This window comes from Sus scrofa, chromosome 1 (assembly GCF_000003025.6).
Source record: "Sus scrofa isolate TJ Tabasco breed Duroc chromosome 1, Sscrofa11.1, whole genome shotgun sequence".
NCBI classification, from domain to species: Eukaryota; Metazoa; Chordata; class Mammalia; order Artiodactyla; family Suidae; genus Sus; species Sus scrofa.
In genome coordinates, this window is record NC_010443.5 from 241561513 (window position 1) to 241581266 (window position 19754).

Sequence of the window (19754 nt, forward strand, 5' to 3'; positions counted from 1 at the left end):
TAGTCTGATGACCAGAAGTGAAGAACTCACCGATGAACAGGCTATAGAAATCCAGGGCAGAGACAGCAAAGAAAGAGGGAAGGACACCATCTTGTGAAAGTATTATAGCAAGAGTGACATATCAAAATAAAGTGATAAGCCAGAGATTGACTCTTGAGGGGGTTTGGGATCAAAAGGTGATGCAATTCCTTAGGATACTTGAATTGTTTTAGTTCAAACACATATGTCACAGAATGCTGTGACTCAGACGTACTGTCCTCAATAATGGGCAAACCAGACGTCTCTGTAGACAGGCTCAATAGAGGGACAAGGCAGTGCAGAAGCAGTAGCAGTGAGGTACAGCAGGACTTCTCTGCTGCTCTCATGTTAACCCCTGAGTCACTCGCTCTCAGAAAAGTTAATAAGCCCACGAGGCCGGTTATGATAAAGAAAATAGAATATTTTGAATAAAGCTTTTTGAAAATTGCTTTCATTGATTCATGTTTACAGAGCACCTACTCTGTGCCAAGATGTGCGCCACACGCTCAATAAATTCATCCCCCAAAATAAATATGTCCAAAATAATTTAAACAAAAAAACATTTTAAAAGATTTTGAGATAAACAGAAGCTTCCAACAACAAAAAAATTTGTAAATATGAAAAAGTTGTTAAAAAGTTGACTGACAACTATAAGATGCTATGAAACCATGGTAAATGAATTTCAAAATGTATCCAGGTTATCCTGGTGTTTTAAAAGAGTGAAACTAATAACTTAACATATGAATTTAAAATAAGACAATTGGGAGTTCCCCTTGCAGCTGAGCAGAAACAAACCCAACTAGTATCCATGAGGATGCAGGTCTGATCCCTGGCCTCACTCAGTGTGTTAAAGGATCTGCCATTGCCACCAGCTACAGTGTAGGTCAGAGATGCAGCTCAGATCCAGCGTTGCTGTGGCTGTGGTGTAGGCTGACAGCTGTAGCTCTGATTCGACCCCTAGCCTGGGAACTTCCATATGCCACAGGTACGACCCTAAAAAGCAAAAAGAAAAACAATCATTTTCAGAAATTACAAATGAGTTATTTTACTAAATTTAAAAAGCATAAATCTTTAAAATATGGCTATTTTCATCGCTACAGTTGATAGAACAGGAAAACATAACTGGAAAAGAGAACTAATTCAGAACAGATGTCAGGGAAGAATTTTTCCAGTAGTGAACTAATAGTTTGTGAGGAATAAATACTGGGAAATGTATTATGCTAACAAATTAGAATCAGTTATTAATTACATGATCTAAGCAGGAAATCAGATACCTAAATATGTAGACCAAGCATATTACAAGTAGCCCTAAATTAATGGACAAACCAAGTTTTACTATCCAAATCTAACTCAAATAATACATAAATCTGCAATGTGTTAAAATTCAGGTATTTCCCAATGCTTATAAAGTCAGCTTTTATTTGTCCATAAAGACATATCCAACTGCAAACCTAGTAAGTTTGCAAACAAAATTTGTTGTATTCTTCCTGCTTGATTTGCTAATATTTTTCCAACTTAATACCTACTTGGTACTTTCCTTTTGTCCTGCCTTCTCAATATTTCTTTTACTTTATTTACACTCTAAAAGAAGATGTAAAGACTTACAAGCCCACTACTTGTAGTCCTTCTCTAGGAAAAAGCAAAGAAGGACAGCTCTGCCTCGGCTGCTACATTTAAAAAGAAACGATTTAGAAGTTCCCATCGTGGCTCAGTGGTTAACGAATCTGACTAAGAACCATGAGGTTGTGGGTTCGATCCCTGGCCTTGCTCAGTGGGTTAAGGATCCGGAGTTGCCATGAGCTGTGGTGTAGGTCGAAGACGCAGCTCAGATCCCGAGTTGCTGTAGCTGTGGCATAGGCCAGCAGCTGTAGCTCCGATTAGACCCCTAGCCTGGGAACCCCCATATGCCGCGGGTGCGGCCCTAGAAAAGGCAAAAAGACAAAAAAAAGAAGAAGAAACGATTTATACCTAGCATGTAGTGAGAATCCAAAAGGAACCAGAGGAGCAAAATAACAGTATCCATTACAACAAAAGTTTATTAATTTGCATGAAGTCAATTTTGACTCATCCATAGTCAAATGAATGAAGAAAAACAAATCCCAAAGCTAAATATAAATTGACTTTTAGACTACGCAGGTTTCTGCTTGTTTCCACTTTACGAACAAGACAAGGCTGTAGTGCTGGCAATACATTAACTCTCTCAGGCTACCAACATCCCATTCAATGGCTACAGTTATTTATCATGCAGGCCAAAGAAGTTTATAATATTACTATTTGCATAGTATACAAAAAAGTTACTGGGCCTTCTGACTATAGCAGTCACGTAGTGACAGGACACCAGGCCATAGCTGACTCATGATCGGCAATATTTAGCCAGCCTGAAAAAGCATCCAATTTTAGAACTTGAAAGATCCTTAAAGATCATGTAATGAGCCCAAAATTATCATTTTACAGATAATGATATTTAAGGCCCCCAAAAGGTTAATTAACTTTCCCAAGGTTGAATAGCTTCATGGCAACAAAGCCAGACCCAGGCCTCTGAGAAGCAGTCTAGTGCTCTCCGTAAAATATAGTATTCCACTCTTGGAGAATACACTGAGGAACTGACCTTGTATATGTGAGGCAATCTTTTTTTTTTTTTTTCAAGAGTTGGGTGATAGAAAAGGGCTATGCAGTTCTATGTGGAAAGACATTTACTTTATCCACTAACTCTAGTGGGTAACTCTAGCTAAAATGCAGACCTTATTTTGTAGGCATAAATAATATCCTGAATTTATTTATCACACATAATAACTTTTCTCCCCCAAATCACTGTGGCATTCCACAGTTTACCAACAACTAGGAAAAATATGACTAAGAAATAAACCAACCACAAGCCTGTCCTGTTATTTACTAATAGAGAGAAAAATACTATTTAATAAGATTTTAAAATAATATTACCACTTATACTATTAAGCAATCTTTCCATCTCTGGTTTTTACTCTTTTCTAAAATTTTCTATGACACAGAAAGTCATTCCTGATCTAGTATTTACTTTTTCCTTGTCAAATATTAATATTTCAATTCACATGAGCCTCTTTCTAAAACTCTAACAAATTATAATTCCAAAATCTCTTTCCCTAGCTTTCTGCATATATGCAGTGTCACACAAATCTATTTCAACATATTTTAGAAAAGATAAGAAATTCAATAATTTTTATATTTAACTGGCTATACACAGGTGCCAGGTTTCTCAATTTTCTAAACCTTTAGAAATTTTCGAAAAGGAAGTTGATTATTATTTCCTAGCCTGTGGCATCCCATTCTTCATTGAGAGCAAGCAGCATAAGAGAAAGTAAAAACAGAGGGTGAAATATGGTAAAAAAGAGTCAAACCAAAAGTCTATTAGGAAAAAAAAAATCATAGCACATCTTCCTACACATATATAATAGGTACAAGCCCAGATGCAATTTCCTTGTATCACCAAGCTGCTGTCTGGGCTTGTGGTAGGCATCTTGACAAGGTATATTCAATCAGGAATGTCAAAATTTGAGGTAAACCACTAATGTATGATCTCATTTTATCCATTCATGCCAAGAATATCCCAATCCATGTAACTGGTTGCTTATATTATGGCTGCTCTCTATTTATATTCTAATTTAGATAGGGTAATATTTTATGGATATTTACTATCTGTTAAACTTATATCCCATAGAAATTTCAAATATATATGAGGTATGCTTTTGAAGCTTATAGTTTGACAGGGAAATAAGCTGTGGACACAAGAGCACAAAAAGGCAGTAAAGAACTTTATGAAAGACTAAAGCACAAAGTTCATTTCTTGAGCCAGTTTTAGAGGAAGTTTAAGATTTCAATAAGCAGAGAAGAAGGAAAAGAAAGAAATGCCATAAAAAGGAAAATTATGAACAAATGTGGGAGGGTAAAATGATGTTTGAAGAACAGTGAGGATACCAGTTCGACTAGGACAGGAAAATTCTGTGGAAATAAAGAGGCCAGAATGTGGAGGCTTTGGGGCTTTACTTTGGAGACAATATTCAGCTACTGAAGACTTCTGAGCCCAAGAGTGATATTACAAAAGTCATATTTTAGAAAGACTAATTTGGCAGTGATAGAACTGACAGGGAAGGAATGGTATGCTGGAAGGTAAACTACCAGAAAACTACGATTGTCTCACATTCCTGAGCATAGAAATTTAAGCGGATAAGTAAGGCCAAGCTACCAAATTTTATATACATATCTCAAATGTAGTACAAAACTTCTATAATGATTCAGGAAAACATGGACTTACAAGTCTTTTACTCTTCCTATTTTCACCTTAGGTAACAACTGCAGGCTTAGACTTTTTATTTCACCTTGCCTCACTCAACTTTTGTATTAATAAGACTCATCATCATTCTTTACATATTAGCAAAAACAACCAGATTTGTACATCACTGCTTAATCAGAAGAGCACTTAAAGCAATTTAAAATCCCATTTTGTTAAAGCAACTGCTTTATATCATACACAATAATTCCCCCCAAATTTCATATTTATTTTCCAAGAGAAAGTGCACTTTCTTTCTTGAAGACAGACTACACCTACAAAAACAAACAAAATGAAAGGTAATTATACAGTTATTTACTAATAGTTACATCATAGAAAGAGTTTTTAATAGGTCAACAGCCATAAGTGTCATAAAAGCAGAAACTAAGGGCTTTCTTTGCTGTAGGTGTAAAATAGGCCACACATGAATGTCCCTTTTCAAGAAAAAGGACCAAACCAGGTTAAGTTTTCAACATTTCACAGATTAAGGTAGTTTTACTCTATTTGATTTCCCAGAAGGGATTTGATTATAATGTTTCATTTAATAAAAAAATAATCTTCAAAAAGATATTTTATGTTACTGAAATGGTCATATTACATAATAAGCCTTATAGAAAAATTATATGTGATTTTTAGTAAATCTTACTTTTGAAACAATATAGAATAGATATTAATATGAAAAAGAAAAGAGACCAATTCATTTGGTTTGAGATCACCTAAAGAATTGCATATGATTAGAGCCCTAGGATTAAGCAGAGGATGGTGTCCCAGTTCATAAAGGGCCTTGCCTCTGCTTCCATGACTTTCCCTTTGAGTGCAAAAACGTTGCCACTTATCAACGACCACTGGAACCACTCCAACAGTCGGCCGGTCCAGCTTCCTACCTAGAGGTGTACTAAGCCAGCTGACTGGTTCAACACAATCAGATAACAGCCCTCAGCCTCACAGTGGTCAAGAAACAAAGACTGGTGACCCAAACTGAGTTAGAAAAGGGTGCAAAAAAAGCAGAGGATGGAAAGAAAAGGACGAGGGAAGCACATCATTAACCAACACAGACGTCCAAAAAGACACATCCACTCAAAAAGTCAAAGAGAGAAATGCTTTACCTGGAGATATTCAGCCAGGGATCTTTTTTTGTTTGTTTTTGTTTTTAATTTAAGATAAATAAGGATACCCGTTTGAAACTGTCACTGAGGAAACCGGATTCATATGCACAAACTTAACCAGTAGCTTCATAAGTATCTTAAGTGGACAGGATCTTTTATATTTTAACATTTACAAAATGTAGTTTACTTAACAAATTGATTGAAAGACGTCTGTTTCCTAAAAATTGTACCTAATAACTGTTCTTTTCAGTGATTCCAGTTCTGCAAGCGATTTCAAATTGAAGAGGGAATGGGTGGAGTGCAGAACACATGAAATTTTTATAGCATGGAAACAAAAGTATTTTTAAATCTTCTTGGGGGTGAAAAGTTAGGCAAGAAGTAATACGTGGAAACTGTCAAGTGCTTCTCTACACACCCACCCACCAGATATCATCGCAGCCCGCTAGGGGAGTCTCCCTCTTCTTGCCTGACAGCTTCACTTTCTTTGAGGTCTGGAGCTGGTGATCACACTGGCCCGTCATGGTATTTTCAGTTAACAAAGCAGTTACTCAACAGGGGAAAAAGCCACAAAGGAGCAGAGCAGCTGCTGCTGCACCCGTGATGCAAGTGCAGGATGAGCCCGGGGCCGCCACCGCCGCCTCGGCTCCTCCGTGACGTCCGGGAGGGGTATCCCCGGCTCTCAGGAAGTGGTGGCCGCGGGCGGCTCCGCCCCCACGCGACTCGGGGCTGGCTGAGCTGCGAGGTGGCAGGACCGCCGGGCCTGCCGACTGGCGGGAACCACCATCGGACACCGGCGCCCGCCCCGCAGGCCGTGCGCCCAGGGCTCTCCCCGCACCACCCCTCAGGGCAAGACTCCCCGCTCGTGCCTCGCCCTCGGCTCCCGTCACAGCCCGCGCGCCCAGCTCTCTCCCACGGCTCACACCCACTCACCCCGACCCCCTGCGCCGAACCCAGCCCAGCGTCGCCGGTCACCAGACGGGGTCGAACCGAGTCCAAGATGGCGACTCCGCCCCCGCCCCCTCCGCACTCCGGGTGGGGTCAGGGCGCCCCCTCACGCGGCGCGCTCGCGCCCGAGGCCTGGCTAAAAATAGCCAAGCCCGACTATATTTGGTGAGGCCGGATCCCGGCGCGGCCGCGCGCACCCCGCCCCGCCCCGCGCGCACCCGGCCCCGCCCCGCCCCGCCCCGCCCGGCCCGGAGCGGCGCTGAATGGAGAAGGGGCGGGGGTGACCGAGGGGAACCTACTCCGCTATCTGAGGCGCGCGCCGGCGGCGGGGCCCGGCCAACCGCCGAATTTAGAAACATCGCCTGCGTCAATCACGCGCCTCGCGTGCGTCAGCGCCGCGCTGCTCCAAGTCCTGCTACCCCCACCCGCCAGTCTTTGAATGGATGCAATGTAGCAGCGCCCTCCTTCCTTCCGAAACTAGATTGGAACCCACTGCACTGCAGAGGCTCGGTTCCTGTGCACTAGAACAACTTTCATAGCACCCTTGGTCTCCACTCTGTCTGAAGTGGAAGTGAAGGCGCAGAAATATACCCATAGCATATATATAATTTCAGTTTTGTTTCCAAGTTTCTGGTGCTAGCTCGAACCTTCGATTTTGAATTGTGTGCTGTCGACAATGGAATACTCCCCCTACTCCGTCCCCCCACACACACAAAGATTGTGACAGGTCAAAGATAGAAAGTGTCACATCTCATTCAAGCGCATAGGGACCATGTCTGTCTGCATTGTTTCACTCAGATATTTTCTCCTCAAAAATCCATTTTTAAAAAACGTTGTTTTTATCCAGCTGCAACCTTTGAAACTAGCAGGCTTTTAACTCTGATAAAATTTGACTTTGTCTTCAACAAGAAATTCACACTCAAATTCCTCACTTCCAGGAAGAAATTGCTCTAACAGAGTCGCCCAGGCAGCTCACCATTTCAAGACAAAAGTGTCCCAAGAGACCAGATCAAATCCTCTAGCGAGGGACTGACTAATAAATCCTGTTGATTGATTTCGAAATATTTAAACTGGGAGATGGGAGGGGAGGCCCATCTACAACCATCAAAAAGTGAAAGTGCGAGCTGAGAGTTCAATTTCTGACAGGAGGGGGGTGATTTGCAACAGTCAAACCCGCTCAGCTGTTCAACCCGTGTGTGTTTGTGTTTGTTTTACACACATTAAGTAGTTTCTGCTGCAGCGCGCGCATGGATGATGGCTGTGCACTTAGCTGGGTTATTAGGTCCAGTTAAGCAACCCACACCTTATCTGTAAAGAAATAAAATTTATCTTCCCAGAGCCATCCTCATCCTTCTGCGAAGCACGCACCCTGCAAATGATGCGAGGAGGACAGGGATTAGCCAAGGCGCAAAGGGCCAGAGAGACGTAAACAGCTTTAGAACTGTTGCTTGGGGAAAGCGCAGCTGCACCTCAGGGAGTCTTCGGACTGGTGCCTGACTCCTGCACTGGCTGCCAGGTCACTCGGAGAAGCTGGCTGGCGGAGCCTTCCCTTTCGGAAGAGCTGTCCTCTCTCTTACCCCCTCGCCCTGGCTCCCTGCCTCGGGGCAGCCTCGGAGGCACGCCAGCAGCACTCCTCCAACTCTACTCCACCCGAGCCTGACAGCTGGGCGGTCCCGCCTGACCCGCGGGCGGGCCTTTGCACTCTCCTACACACTAACGCCGGGGCCAGCTGCGCTGCTGCAAAGGGGTTGGCAGCGCGGGTCCGAAAGGCCCCCGGGCCGTGACTGGCCGCGCGGCGCAGTTTCCATTGTGCTGCCCTGCGAAAGGCCTGGGAACGCGCGCGCGCACATGCACACACACACCCCCTCCCTCGCACACGCGGAACCGGCTGGGCCAGGGAGGGAGGAGGAGGGTGACGTAGCGTCCCATGGCGTCACATTGACGTCTCGCATTCCAGGCACTCTATGGAGAGGCCGCTAGGGCTCCTGTGGCATAAATGACGTGCCGAGAGAGCGAGCGAACGCGCAGCCGGGAGAGCGGAGTCTCCTGCCTCCCGCCCCCCACCCCTCCAGCTCCTGCTCCTCCTCCGCTCCCCACACACAGACAAGCTCACACCCGCTCCCTCACTCGCACACACAGACACACACACGCACACACGCTCCACACACACACTCCACTCTCTCCCGCGCGCTCACACCCCTCTCGTCCTGCGCCCTCGCGGGTGCAGCGCTGTGCGGCAGCCGGACGACACTCCCGGGTTCACTTTGCTACGCTGACAGCGCCGGCGGTGGCCGTGAAGGTGGGAACAGAGGCGGCATCCTCCCCCCTGGTCGCGGCCGGAGCCAGGACGCCCGCGGAACCCCTCGGCGGCGCTCTCCCATGAGTCGGGATTTCAGCATCCCCAGCCAGCTGCTCACTGCCTCCGGGAGCCGCTGGACTTGTACACTGCAGCCCTTGCGGGACAGCAACTGTGACTCCCCCTCAGTGCAGATTTCGGGGCAGCTTTCTAGAAACTCGCTCTAAAGACGGAACCGCCACAGCACTCAAGTACGTATGAGATTCGCTCAGTTAATTGGGGGACTTGCTAAAAAGTTGGCGCGCTGGGAAGCTTGGCTTCTGAAATTGACAACTTTGAGCGTGGGGTTTTCCCCCCTCGCCTCCTCGCTCCGGCTTTGCTAGCAGAGCCGCCAGTGGATTCTGATCTGAAACTTTTCCCCTGTAGCGGGCCGTGAGGATCTCTGGAGTATGTGGGCTTCCTCCCCTACCCGAAGAGGCGAAAAGCCTCTAACAAAGAGGACCGGGATTTGTGCGGTAGCAGCTACAGCAATGTAATTCAGGGTATTTCGGCTCTAGTTGTCATGGTAATGATGCTCTAGGCGGCGGCGGCAGCCGCAGCGGCAGGGAGTTGCAGCTCCGGTGATGAACGGCAGTAATTTTCTTGCCTTTTAACTAGGATTGAAAATTGGGGCTCCAATGGGTCCAAGTTAATATACTTAATGGTGACTCCGAGCTTGTTGTATGGGAGGAAGCCTAGGAGGGAAAGGGCCTGGGCAGCAGCGGCCAGGGTTTGCAGGGGCGCTCCGAGGATCTCAGGGAAGACGGCGTAATTGTAGGAATGTGGCTTATTGTATTGAAATGAGCCTGGGGCTCTACCAGGCACGTCTGCCTGGCGTCGCTGTCTTGCCCGTTTACACTTTTCACTTCGGAGGTAATCGGGTGTAATTGCCGACCCCCGTGCCCCGACGCGCGTGGGGACGGTGTCCCTCTCCTCCGGGCCTTGGTTCGGTATGGGAAGGGCCTGCTTTACTCTTAACTGACAGAACTCGCGCTATTGGAGAAGTTGCTCGGAGTGTTTTACTCCTCATAGAAAGGAAAGTTCTAGGTGGTGAGTGGAGAGCGGTCAAGTGAGCGCAGACTTGCGGAGACTGACTTCCAAAGGCAACTCTCGAACCTGTTGGAAGCTTGGGGCGGTCGCGAGGAGGAAAGCATTTGTCCCCTGATTCCAAAGAATGTTCTTGGAGATTGTCATTTATTTATTATTCCCACGGATTCTCCAGAGGGTAGTGCTGCAAGGAGTTTTGTAATCAGAAATCTCGGGCTGTTATCCCAGAGCCCTAGGGTTCCAGGAACAGGGTGCCTTTCGATCATTTCATCGCGAATCCAGTCATGCGTCTACTCTTCCCACGACGAAGAAATGTTTTATAGAACTGACTGAGGAAAAGAAAAGCTGCCCAATGAGGCTACTGGGCACAATGAATGAAGTTAGAGTTCATTCGAGTTATCGGAAAGAGACGCTCCTAATATGAATACCAAAGACCCCTTAGACCAAGGCAGCTTCCACACCTGCTTCCTCCTCCTGTGCCCACCCATCCCCGTCCCTGGGACGGTGAGCTCGCAGAAATTCTCCCCTGCGGTTTGTCTCCTCTCCCATGGTCTTTCTGAGAATCTCTGTCTTTCCCTTTCTGTTAGTCTCTCCTCCACTCCTCCTGCCCCCGCCCAACCTCCGCCCCCGCTCCGCAGGGTTGGAAACTCCGCGGAGGAGCCCGGGTCACAATGGTGCGTTTCACGGTTTCCTCCACACACTTCACCACGGGGAGGGGAACACGGGGGTGTTCCTTTCGTCTGCCCAGGAGAAAGAAAGGGGCTTTGACAGAGGCAGTTATTTCTTCCTAATTTACAACCCCGAGGCTCCGTGCTCCCGGCCTCAGCGGCCGCGAGCAGAAGCGAAGCAACGTGTTTCCCGGCGTTGAGGCTTTGCCTAGGTAACCGGCCCTTTGGGGGGGGGGGGGCGGAGGGCGGAGAGAGCAAAGAGGAGCTCCGCTGCGCTGTAAGAAACGTGATGTGGCTCTCCACCGTGAATGCTGGGCGCTCGAGGGGTGCCCCTTCCTAGAGGAGACGCTACCGTCGCCCACCCCAGTCAGAGGCCGAACCTTGGAGAGAGACTCCGCTTGAAAGGCCCTGGGGAAGGGCGGGGATGTGGGCACCTGCAGGAGGTGGTGGGAGGTTACTGAAGATTCCCATTGAAGACGCGGAAGGGACGGAAAGTGCAAGATACAACCGTGGGAAGATCTGCCCGTGCCTGCGCTAGGGCGCGCGCAAGCTTTCTGTAGTATCTATCAGCTGGGGCTAGGGGTTCGAGGGGCGGAGTGAATCCCCCATTTCCTGGCGGTCGAGGGCTTCTCAGGTCTGGGAGCTCCGATCCCCCCCTCTCTCTTCATTCAACCAGCCTCGAGCGCTAGGGCGGCGGGAGACAAAACTTATTGGACACACGCGGCTCGCGCACCCGCAAGGGTTTTTGGATTTTGGTAGTTTGAGGGAGTGGTTTCGGCTCCCGGTTCCCATCCCTTAAGTTGCAAGTGGGTCCGGGCAAAGGGGGCGCTACAGGCCGAAGTTTGGGGTCCTGGGATTCTTCCAAAGGCCCGCCGAAACGCGCTCCAGCTACAAAGTTTCACTCGGGCTTTGCGCAGAGATGCTCACGCTCGCCCGGAGCCGCGCTCGGTGCCCTCCGGAATTTCCCCCCCCCCCCGGGTCGCGGGATGGCCCCAAGCCTCGAAGTCGCCCACCCTCTGGGATACCGCCCGCTGGGTGCCGGGGGCCTCCCTCCGCTCCCACCACCAGCAGCAAACGCCAACCGCCTTGTTCCTGGCTTCCAGCGCCGGCCTGTTTCCACTGTGCCCTTTTGTTTGCTTGACCCCTGGCCCCCGAAACTCGCGGCAAATAGAAGCGAAGCCCCATTAGCATTTAGAATGAAAAGCGCAGACTTTCTTAATTCCTCGGGGCATTCATGCATTCGTTCCGGATCTTGTGCATTTCCTATGCAATGTGTAAAATTTGTATTTGGGGGTGGAGGCTGGTGGAATTGGAAAATATTTTCCGCTCGTGCACACTCTCTGACTCTGAATTTCTGGAGGAACTCTTTCCTCGATTGTCCTCCATTCTTTGGTTTTCCTGACTTCGCTTTCTCAGAACCAGTTGTGGGGACAGGTAGATTAATTTTTGGGCAACGACAGGCTGCGCGTTTTTTAGTCTGTGTTCGGGAACCACAAAACCGGACAACCTTTCCTGAGCTCTCCCAAGGAGCTGTGATGCTTTTGGGCCAGCGCATTTCGGGCACCTTAAACCCTGCTGTCTTACCTTTATAATTCTTTGTAATTAACGTAGCGTTTCTAGAGATCCCCACAACCTCCACTTCTGTATGCTCAGTCCAGGCCAAGGTGACCTAGCTTGGTCTCACTGTAACCTTTGTCCTCTCTCCTGGTGCTGGCAGAGCCCACTGCGGAAGAGCGCAGCCCGGCAAACCCCACCCCTGAGACTGGACCCTCAGCAGAGCCGGGCAGCGCCGCCGCCGCTTCGCCTCGCAGGACGTCCCCGCCTCCTCCACTCTCAGCCTCTGCTGGAGAGACCCCCAGCCCCACCATTCAGCGCGCAAGATACCCTCCAGGTAGGTGGGAAGACACGACCCCTTATTCCCCGCCACCCCGGGCTGGGAGGGGTGGGAGAGGAGGAGCCACGCACCCTTCGGGCAGGCTGGTCGACTTGCCCAGGGCCAGGACAGTGAGTGACAGCTGGCCGCGAATTTCACAGCACAGGTGGCTTGCTTGCACGAAGCTCCTCTGGATAACACACCCTGTTGCTACCTAGTGGAGCAGCCAGATTAAATTAAGCATTTCATTTCTCAAAAATATTTTTCCTAAGAAAAATGCAAATACAACAAAAGATTAGGATCTTTTTGTACATTTTAATGTCTTCATTTTTTTTTTTTGCTCTCCTTTTAATGCTAATGCATTTAAGAGTTATGGGATCATTTTGGAACAATACAAAGCATTTGGTTGGTATAAAACCCAAATCATTTGGGTGCAGACGGTTGGATTATTGATGCTCAGAGGGAAAGAGAGAAAGCGCTTGAGCTGAAAACCAAGGAGTAAATTTGAGCTGGGCAAAAGAAAGGATTCCACATTTGGCTTGTAACACCTTTATGCATTTGATAAAGGGATACCAGGTGCCTGGGCTGTGTAGGCACCAAAGATATGAAGATAAATAGAACTCAGTCCCAGGAAGCTCATCTTCTATCTTGAAACCTCCAAAAGATACAGAGAAGTGCAATAGGTAGAGACTGGCAAGGAAAAATGATAGAAAAGACTAATGGAGAAAGGAAGGAGAACAGATGAAACATCAGGCCATGTTCTTTCTTTTAAATGACTAGCCTTTCATTTCACCCTAACAACTGGACTGCAGGATAAGTGCTCCTTTAACTTCAAACTAATGAGTGTTTGTAAGGCCCTGCTTGGAAAATAAGGCTTGAACTGGCCTCTCCTCATCACTGCTTCTTCCAACAGGCCCTCATCACCTTTTTTCAAGTCAAGATTTCATCCCATACACGCATGACTCAATCAGATTTGGAAATGTGGGTAAGAGAAAGATGTCAAAGGAAATGTGAAGTATTCACTTTTCTATTAGTCACACCCTTTGGACCATAGACTCCAAAGAGATGTTAAGTACATGGTTTTCCTTTGGTTCAGAAACACCAACCACCAGAAACTGCCCAATTTACTATTTATATTTAGCCATAAAGAAAAGAAAATAATTAGATAAATCATCCATTAGGTCCAATAATTCTCAGGGCTTTCTCACCCAGCTCAACTTCTTTGAACAATAATAAGCACCCTGCATGTCAGATGCTTTGTGGGCTCAGAGAAACTAAACCTATTAAGAAACTGCTTTCTTTTCTAAGAGTGCTAATTATTCTATCATAGGAAAATATGTAGATAACTCATCTCTTATGAGAACTGTAAACTATTGTCATCAAGTAGCCACTGATATATTTTATTTCTCAGAATTGGTGGGAATATATATATATGCATACATATATATGTATATATATTATATGACAGAGAGCAGGTTTGGTGGGTGTTTTGTTGCAGCTGATCTTTTTCTTTGCAGATGGCTCAAACTCCCCCGAGTCCATTTCCTAGGCCTATATTCCCACCTCACCACCTAGTTGGCTGAAATCATCAACAGGGGTCCAGTTTGAGCAGGCTGCTAGCCCTGTTTGGAGGAGTAGAGAGGGGGTGGGAGAAAGCAACCACAACCATGTGTGGGTAGCCTCAGCTGGCACTCATAAAATGCTAAAATGTCACTAGGCCAGTAAGTCCCATGTAGGACACCTTTTTTTTTTTTTCTTTTTTCTTTTTTCTTTTTCTTTTACTAACTTATAGGTTTATAAATCAAAGAGTGACTTGGAGGACCAGTGGCCTCTTTCCCCCAAATAAACCAACAAGGCATTCACTGGCATCCTCTTTGTCCTCCCAATTTATGGTGGAGGTCACTCCATTTAAGCTATGGGGCTAAAAACCACTTTTAAAAGCACAACTGGGTTTATGAGGAAAGACATCAAATTTCTCAGGTCTGGTGGAGGACAGGGCAAGGGAAGGAAGGTGGGCACAGAGGTCCCCAGGAGGCCAGGTTTTGGCCACCTGCGGCCTCTTTGACAGTTTGTCAGGGATTTAGCTTTCTTTGGATGGAAGGAAGGAAGACAGGAAGGAAGGAAGGCAGGCAGGCAGGCAAGGCAGGCAAGCAGGTAGGCTTTAAATCTATGCTACTAGAGGGAGGAAAGAATGTCACTTCCTCTCTATTTCCCATTTTATTAAACAGCAATTAATCCATTGCTACCTATTAGCTAGGAGGAGTATATACTTGCTTTGAGAGATCCTTTTCCCTCTCCCTGCAGATATGCCCTGCGTGCAAGCCCAGTATAGCCCTTCGCCTCCAGGTTCCAGTTATGCAGCCCAGACATATGGCTCGGAATACACCACAGAGATCATGAATCCTGACTACACCAAGCTGACCATGGACCTTGGCAGCACCGAGATCACGGCCACTGCTACAACGTCCCTGCCCAGCTTCAGTACCTTCATGGAGGGCTACTCCAGCAACTACGAACTCAAGCCTTCCTGCCTGTACCAAATGCAGCCGTCGGGGCCTCGGCCCCTGATCAAGATGGAGGAGGGCCGCGCGCACGGCTACCACCATCACCACCACGACCACCACCACCATCACCACCACCAGCAGCAGCAGCAGCAGCAGCAGCCACCTCCGCAGCAGCAGCAGCCATCCATTCCGCCCCCCTCCGGTCCGGAGGACGAGGTGCTGCCCAGCACCTCTATGTACTTCAAGCAGTCCCCGCCGTCCACCCCCACCACGCCGGTCTTCCCCCAGCAGGCGGGGGCGCTGTGGGAAGACGCGCTGCCCTCTGCGCAGGGCTGCATCGCGCCCGGCCCGCTGCTCGACCCGCCGATGAAGGCGGTGCCCACGGTGGCCGGCGCGCGCTTCCCTCTCTTCCACTTCAAGCCCTCGCCGCCGCATCCGCCCGCGCCCAGCCCCGCCGGCGGCCACCATCTCGGCTACGACCCGACGGCCGCTGCCGCGCTTGGCCTGCCGCTAGGAGCCGCCGCCGCCGCCGCCGCCGCCGCCGCAGGCAGTCAGGCCGCCGCGCTCGAGGGCCACCCGTACGGGCTGCCACTGGCCAAAAGGGCGGCCGCGCTGGCCTTCTCGCCGCTGGGCCTCACGACCTCCCCCACCACGTCCAGCCTACTGGGCGAGAGCCCCAGCCTGCCGTCTCCGCCCAACAGGAGCACCGCGTCAGGCGAGGGGACGTGCGCCGTGTGCGGGGACAACGCCGCCTGTCAGCACTATGGCGTGCGCACCTGCGAGGGCTGCAAGGGCTTCTTCAAGGTGAGCACTTGCCTCTTCCAGCGCCCCCTCCCCTCCGGAGCCCTCCTGCTCAAGTGAGCATCTAAGCTACACGTTCCTGTAGCCATTCCTAGCACTTTCACACCCACTTTCTCAGGGCTTTTTAAGTTGATCTCCATTCCAGGAGGCTGTCCCAGATGGACTTGTGGGGACTGTGAACTTCCTGACTTGGCATTACCTTCTGATGATTTTTCTGGAGAGAACTTTCAGTAGGTTTGCCAAGGGGCCTGTGACCTCAAAAATACAAACACCTCATTGAGTCCTTCTTCTGTACATCCAGGATATCTGAGGGAATAGAGTTTGTGTGCCAGGCCCTGAATATTTGTATTTCATTTAATTCTTGTAATAAGAGCTAGGACTCCAGAATCAGACAGAATTGAGATTGAATATTGGCCACCCACTAGCTGTTTTTACTAACAGCATCTTGAAGGTTGAAATTGATTGTCCTTGTTTCATAGATGAGGAAATGGAGGCTCAGAGAGGTTATTCATCTGCTGTTAGAAACACACTCAGAGAGTGAAATGGAGGCAGGATGCCAGCTCATGTTTACATGACCCCAAAGCACATATCCTCTTCACAGCCCTACAGCTGCAGAATAGACAGGCGCAACAACTGATGGATACAGTTTGGGGCAATTCCCTTCATAGAAGGAAGAAGCTGGGGCCTTACCAATCCATTCCACCTCTGTGCCACACATAGTGCCAGGTGTGGTTGCTCTTCATTATCTTCTAGACCCAAAGGAGAATTTTACAGTGGGAGGGTCTTCAGCCTCCCCTTTATTTTAGCCACAAAGAAACTGAAGCCTAGAGTGGTGTTTTAGTGGCACTTGGGGACATTTTCAGCTGTTTTCTCCTGACTTTTGAGATTGGCACCCTTTTCATCACTCAGGGGCAAAAGACCTTGTTCTCCTGCTGCTCTACATTTGCAGTTTACTCCCAGACTTCTTCAGACACTTAAATCTGCACCACTCTCACCAGGGACCCCGACTTCTCACTCCCCTAGCTGTTATTTTAGGCATTTGCAAACCCACAAATATTCTTCCACCCTAATCACTTCCTAGCCTTCAGTGCTGGGCAGGGTGGAGGGAGAGGGGAAGCTGGATGCTGGTTGGGTAATGAGGTTTTGGGAGACAATAGAGTATAGCTGGGTGCATGCTGGAAGTGGAGTCAGAACACTCAAATAGGAGTCTTTGATCTGCCACCTACCAGTCTTATGATGTTGGGCATGACACTTCCTTCCAGGCCTCAGTTTCCCTAACAAGTGAATAAAATTCAGAGAAGGGCTGTAAGTATTAAAGGAGATAAAACATTTATGAAAGCACTTTATAATCTTTCTTTATAATCTTTGAAAGGCCATAAAACAATAGTTCCTTATAAATGAGAATTATAAAGTATCTATAAAAAAATGCACATATATGCCTTGATATACATACCAACAAGCAACAGTTAGTTTTGATCTGGGTATAGGAATCATGTGATTAATTAAATTCTGCAGATAAATAAGAAAATGCTTGTGGCAAGACTTTGCAGTGTGTTAAGTGCCATACAGGAGGTATGCAGGATTATAATATTTTAAATGTAGAATCATCAGTTTAGCCAGTTTTTTCTGTCTTAACTAGTCAACCTTTACCAGGGTTACTTTCAAGTAACTGTATTTCTTTAGCAGATTTGAGTTTCACAGCATTTCAATGGAAATGCCAAAGGGCAGTGAAACAGGCAGCCGAAGGAGGAGAGGAGAAAGAAACACAATTGAGAGAAGTACAAGTAATCCACAAATATAATCACCCCTGAATAATTGAGAGTTGACCAAAATACAGGAGTGGTAATACATTCCTGGTCCAGAAATGTCAATTAAGTGTTCCCCAACAGCATCCTTTTTCTGCAACAATCCCTTGAAAACAAATCTGTACTCGAAAGGGTGAGGGTTGGATAGGGGAGAACCACCCCACAGATCTGTTAATTAAGGGAACGGGGGAGCAGGTTTTACCCAGTGGCTTTCTACCATTAAATTGAATTCTTTAAAAATGTGACATGAAGTGCAGTTAATGATGGGAATTCAGTGATTGAACCATAACGATCTCTCCCTGTCCTTAAACTGTTGTGCAGGCACACACAAATGTGGGGAAGGTTTCAGGTTATTAGGAAAATGATACCTGAAGCAAAAATGCCACCAGCACTCAAACTGGTGAATAGCCTTGAGGACAATGGCAAGAAATAGGGTTTTAAAAATTACTGTGTGTTCAGTGAGAGTGCTTTGTTCAGAAAACACAAGTTTTCCACCCTTACAGACTGCTGAGAATTTAAATGTTGGAAACTCATTAAATATGTGTGTGTTTGGGGAATTTTGCATTTTAAACTGAACACCTGCTAAATCAGAGAAAGTGTATCTGGCTTTAAATTTTATATAAGCACTGTAGAAATGATCTCTTAAAATGAAATTAAAAGGTTATAAAGTGAAAGCTAAACAAGGGGGTTGAGAATTGCGGAAAATTAAAAAAGATAAAGTAAAGGTAAAATTTTAGACACAAAATAGATCACCAATCCCAAATTTACCTGAATTTCTTTTTTTTTAATACAGCCCAGGCTTACCAAATAAATTTCAACTTTCTGCTATTTTTGGAGTTGAGTAGATCCAGGTAGTTTCTGAATGATTTCACTCTAATGGTAAATACACATCTGCTTACACAAATGTTATTGATTTTTTAAAAAATCAAGCATTCTTATACTTGAGGCATAAAATATCCTTAATTATTTCATGTGTCATTTTAAAATTATATGATTTTCTGAAGAATCCAACATTATTTTATATCCAAGCCCCAAAATTTTATGATGTTTTTTATAATATAGCTAGTTTGCTGTCTTTTGTCAATAGTCTTTGACAAAATAACCTGTTAATTTTATTAAAAATATATGCCTCTCTTATTCCTTCCTATATCTCATTCTCTTTTTGTTTATTTGGGTTTATTTTCTTTCTTGGAAGTGATAGTGGTTTTTAGTATCCAAGTTTAAGATTTTGCTTTTGAAAAATCAGAAATGGACAGTCTACCATATATATTCTTTTAAAAATAAAATATACTACATAGGCTGATTAAGTGATTTTTTTGCATTAAAACATTATTTCCTATATGTTATAACTAGATAAGTCATGATTTTTGCTCTTTATGATTTCATCTCTATTGGGGAACAAAGCCAGTTTCCGTGATATTTGACTTACAGTAGTGATAGCCAACAAAGTACATCCCAGATAATTTTGATTTTATTTTAATAAGGTCAGCAATAATCAGGGGAGTGGAACAAGTAGAAAATTGTTCCCAAAGGGATATTAAAAGTGGAGATAATCTAATCCTCCAAGGTATGATATGTTGACCTGGTAATTTCAGATATGATTTTATCATTCAGACTTGGGTGTCTCCTGAGACTTGCTTCAGAACAATCCGAGATGATTTTCATTGTCAGCAGCTAACACTAATAAAATTGTTTTTCCTGCAGGCTAGCGTGTTAGGAAATTAAATTTATCTAATTATACGAATTGCACTGTCGCTTTTCACATTGTAATTAAAATACATCTTGTCAGGTCCTACCTCTTTCCAGAAACTATTAGTTGACTATCTCTGTATTGTATTTTCTCAGAGAACGGTGCAGAAAAATGCAAAATATGTTTGCCTGGCAAATAAAAACTGCCCCGTAGACAAGAGGCGTCGAAACCGATGTCAGTACTGTCGATTTCAGAAGTGTCTCAGTGTCGGAATGGTTAAAGAAGGTATGGATATAATGCTTCTTATTCAGCTTGCTTATAAATATTCTCAGATGTCGGAATGGTTAAAGAAGGTATGGATATAATGCTTCTTATCCAGCTTGCTTATAAATATTCTCAGATGTCATTGAAAAAAAGTTAATATTTACATTGGGACAGTGAATATTCCTAGTTTCCCTTTTCTTTCAACATTTTATTTTTATGGTGTATATTTACTTTTAAAAATAGCTAAGGACTACTTATTCTAATTTCTCAAAATCAATAGAGAGCGTGTGTACATACATCTTTGTTCTGTTTGAGAAGGATACTTTTAGGGCTAATTCATTACCAAATGTAAGTATGGGGTGACTTCTATGCTGCTTGTTTCAACTCTCTTTAAA

The 19754-nt window shown here is 46.0% G+C and overlaps 1 protein-coding gene across 3 annotated transcripts in view; it reads left to right on the forward strand.

Annotated features, from left to right (window-relative positions):
• The window catches only part of NR4A3 (nuclear receptor subfamily 4 group A member 3), a 41869-nt gene continuing 30469 nt past the window's right edge, over positions 8355–19754 (forward strand). Inside the window, exons 1-5 of one of the 3 annotated variants that reach the window (XM_021083198.1) lie at positions 8355–8919; positions 12140–12313; positions 13209–13280; positions 14600–15603; positions 19251–19380. In XM_021083198.1, the coding sequence (XP_020938857.1) occupies positions 14602–15603; positions 19251–19380 (1132 nt within the window). In that variant the 5' untranslated portion in view covers positions 8355–8919; positions 12140–12313; positions 13209–13280; positions 14600–14601. 3 annotated transcript variants of the gene reach the window in all.